At 34.9% G+C, this 2530-nt stretch overlaps 1 protein-coding gene across 2 annotated transcripts; it reads right to left on the bottom strand.

Moving 5' to 3' along the window:
* Positions 1-365: 365 nt before the first annotated feature.
* On the bottom strand, positions 366-2047 carry LOC122593051 (60S ribosomal protein L32-1). 2 transcript variants are annotated; one of them, XM_043765392.1, is made up of 4 exons: positions 1954-2047; positions 1678-1790; positions 776-957; positions 366-684 (listed from the first exon to the last, which is right to left on the bottom strand). In XM_043765392.1, exons 2-4 carry the CDS (start codon positions 1765-1767, stop codon positions 555-557), a joined length of 402 nt encoding a protein of 133 aa, XP_043621327.1. In that variant the 5' UTR covers positions 1768-1790; positions 1954-2047; the 3' UTR covers positions 366-554. The 2 variants fall into 2 exon arrangements, with proteins under 2 accessions (XP_043621327.1, XP_043621328.1); XM_043765393.1 differs by having other exon boundaries at positions 1678-1785; positions 1952-2033.
* Positions 2048-2530: the final 483 nt, after the last annotated feature.

Here is a 2530-nt window from a genome sequence, read left to right as displayed (position 1 = left end):
AGACTGCTTCCAGAACTACTATTTATATGTTCCTCAGAACTGTTAATCCAACATGAGTTCTAAATTCTAACCAACTGAAAGGCATATGCTATCTAGGTTAAAACACAAGCTAAACATTAAGGTCATAAAGTGAAAATCAATAAGCAAAAAAAATATATATAACACTTCAAGAAGAATACAAGCAACCTGTAACCAATCTGATTAAGAAACAGCCACAGAAACCACCTAAAAGTAGAACAAGGTAAGTCGGGACCAATCTCTTTAAGAAATAGTCATTGCTGGGACCAACCTAGTACAGGTTATTGCCCATCTCTACTAGGTAAAAGGGATACAATTAACTATAATAAACAACCATACGCATAACATAATTAAAATGATAATGCACCGATGGATACTTTGTTTGCAATAATAATTTCACTACTGACATAGATCTTAAAGTCTTGGCAACAAAACTAGAGCATACAAAAATAAGATCTCAGGTAATAACCAAATAAAGTCTCGAACATCAAAACTAAGAAAAACTGGGGTGTGATTCATGATATTGAAACATACGCTTACTCGTCTTCTTGGCTACGCAACCTGGCTAACTTGTTGGTTACGACAACATCCAATTGTGCAGCACGCTCAACAATCTCCTTCCTTTTGCGAGTGGACACATTGTGTGCTATCTCAGCACAGTAAGTTCTGGAAACATATCAGAAATTTACAAACCAACTAGTAGAGAGCAAACAGAAGTACATAAAAGTTTGACTAGACGAGCAGTAACTAACAATACCTATTGTGCATCATGAGAACTTCCAGGTCCTTGGAGTTGTGAACAACAAACTTCTTGAAACCGTTAGGAAGATAGTGACGGGTCTTCTTGTCAGATCCATACCCAATGTTGGGCATCAAAGTTACACCCTTGAACTTCCGCCTTACTCGGGAATCAATACCCTTGGGCCTTCTCCAGTTTTCCTGAATATAAGTAACATCACAGTCACGAGTCATGACTAATACAACTAATATACAAACAAATCCTAAACAAAACTGTTAAATTAACAAAGTCGATACGTATTCATCTTACATAACTCAACAATCTAATTTTCTTTATGGTAAAACAAAACGCCGACTCATTTCACTGGCTTTCCGCTTACTTTAAGTTCATAAAATTACAGTTCAGTAATTCATGCAACGTGAAAGAGTAACACAATGCTTTGTAAAATAGGTGTGGCAAGTCTGAACACGACCTTTAAAACAGGCAGACTCACTAACCAGTTCAACCATTTGGCACGCTAAACCTTTTTAAAAACTTGTGGCTTTAAATAACACATTTATTTCTGTGTTTCAAAAATTTTTTTTATCTATTCTCTAAAATTTGGTATTACTTGTAAAAACAAAACTCGTGGTTTGTAAATTCAATCGGCACGACATGTTTGACACGCCAGTCAGTTCAAATAAGAAGGGATACACTACAATTCGGTTTAACTATCAGTAAGGGTCTCTATGTTTGTGTCAATGTTTTCGATACAAAATTTGGGTTGGATAGTGCCAATCAATTAATCAAGTTTTAAACCCTAGACTCGAACCCCCCCCCCCTCCCCCCCAAATACATCAGACTATATAACCAAGTAAATGAAGGTAATTATTATTATATAAGCAGAGCAGACGGTTCTTAAGGAATATATATAAATATACCTTGACGCATATCTTCCAATCGCTTTGTGGCCTCTTGAACTTCTTGACTCTCTTCTTCACAATCTTCTTATCAAGCTTTGGAACTGCCATTTCTTTTTCTTCCTTCTTCTTACCTATCAAAATTATTTTCTACCATTTCATTATATAATGACTTAGCTCAATTTTATACCTTGATTTTATAACAGTAATAGTAGTAAATTTAAAAGCAATATAGAGAATAGATTAATATTATAATAGAATGAAAATAAAAAGAGAGAGAGGGATTGACATCTGAACCTGGGGCGGCGTTAGAAATCTGCCTGAACTGGAGACCCGCGAGATATAATTGAAGTCTAGGGTTTAGATATACGGGAGCATCTTAGACAAAAAGGGTTTGTCACTTTGGTGTATCTATTGTTGGGCCGGATGTTGATATTGGGCCATTTTGCAATAACTTAGACCGAGTTACGCTTTTAGGCTTTTAGCTAATCTTTATTAAGCCAACCCATAGCTAATCTTTTCTTATTCTACAACAAATAATGTAAGCTTATTCAATTTCATTATGAGGTCGATTTTCATGTTATTAAGAACGAAAAATTCAACTTAACACTATCGGGTTGTCAACTACTTTTAAAACTAATAAATAGATAAATATATTACTATATTTATAGAGTTTTATGGCTGTGTTTGCGCGATGCGACGGTAGCGACGACGGCGGCAGTGGCGATGTGCAGCGATGGTGGCGTGGTAGTGAATGTAAATTAATTGATGTAAGAGGAGTTAATATGGTTATTTAATGATTTGAAGATATATATTGTAAATTATTTCATTAAAGGTATTATAGATATATAGGTGAATATGTTTAAATTAATGA

Source organism: Erigeron canadensis, chromosome 3, assembly GCF_010389155.1.
Source record: "Erigeron canadensis isolate Cc75 chromosome 3, C_canadensis_v1, whole genome shotgun sequence".
In the NCBI taxonomy this organism is placed as follows: domain Eukaryota; kingdom Viridiplantae; phylum Streptophyta; class Magnoliopsida; order Asterales; family Asteraceae; genus Erigeron; species Erigeron canadensis.
This window is presented reverse-complemented; position numbering and strand designations above follow the sequence as displayed.

Excerpts from the sequence above, each read along its gene's own strand:
- LOC122593051 (XM_043765392.1), bottom strand. The coding sequence starts at position 1,767 with ATGGCAGTTCCAAAGCTTGATAAGAAGATTGTGAAGAAGAGAGTCAAG. Across the intron at positions 958-1,677 it reads ATTGGAAGATATGCGTCAAG|GAAAACTGGAGAAGGCCCAA; the intron begins GTATATTTATAT and ends ACTTATATTCAG. Across the intron at positions 685-775 it reads GTTCTCATGATGCACAATAG|AACTTACTGTGCTGAGATAG; the intron begins GTATTGTTAGTT and ends ATATGTTTCCAG.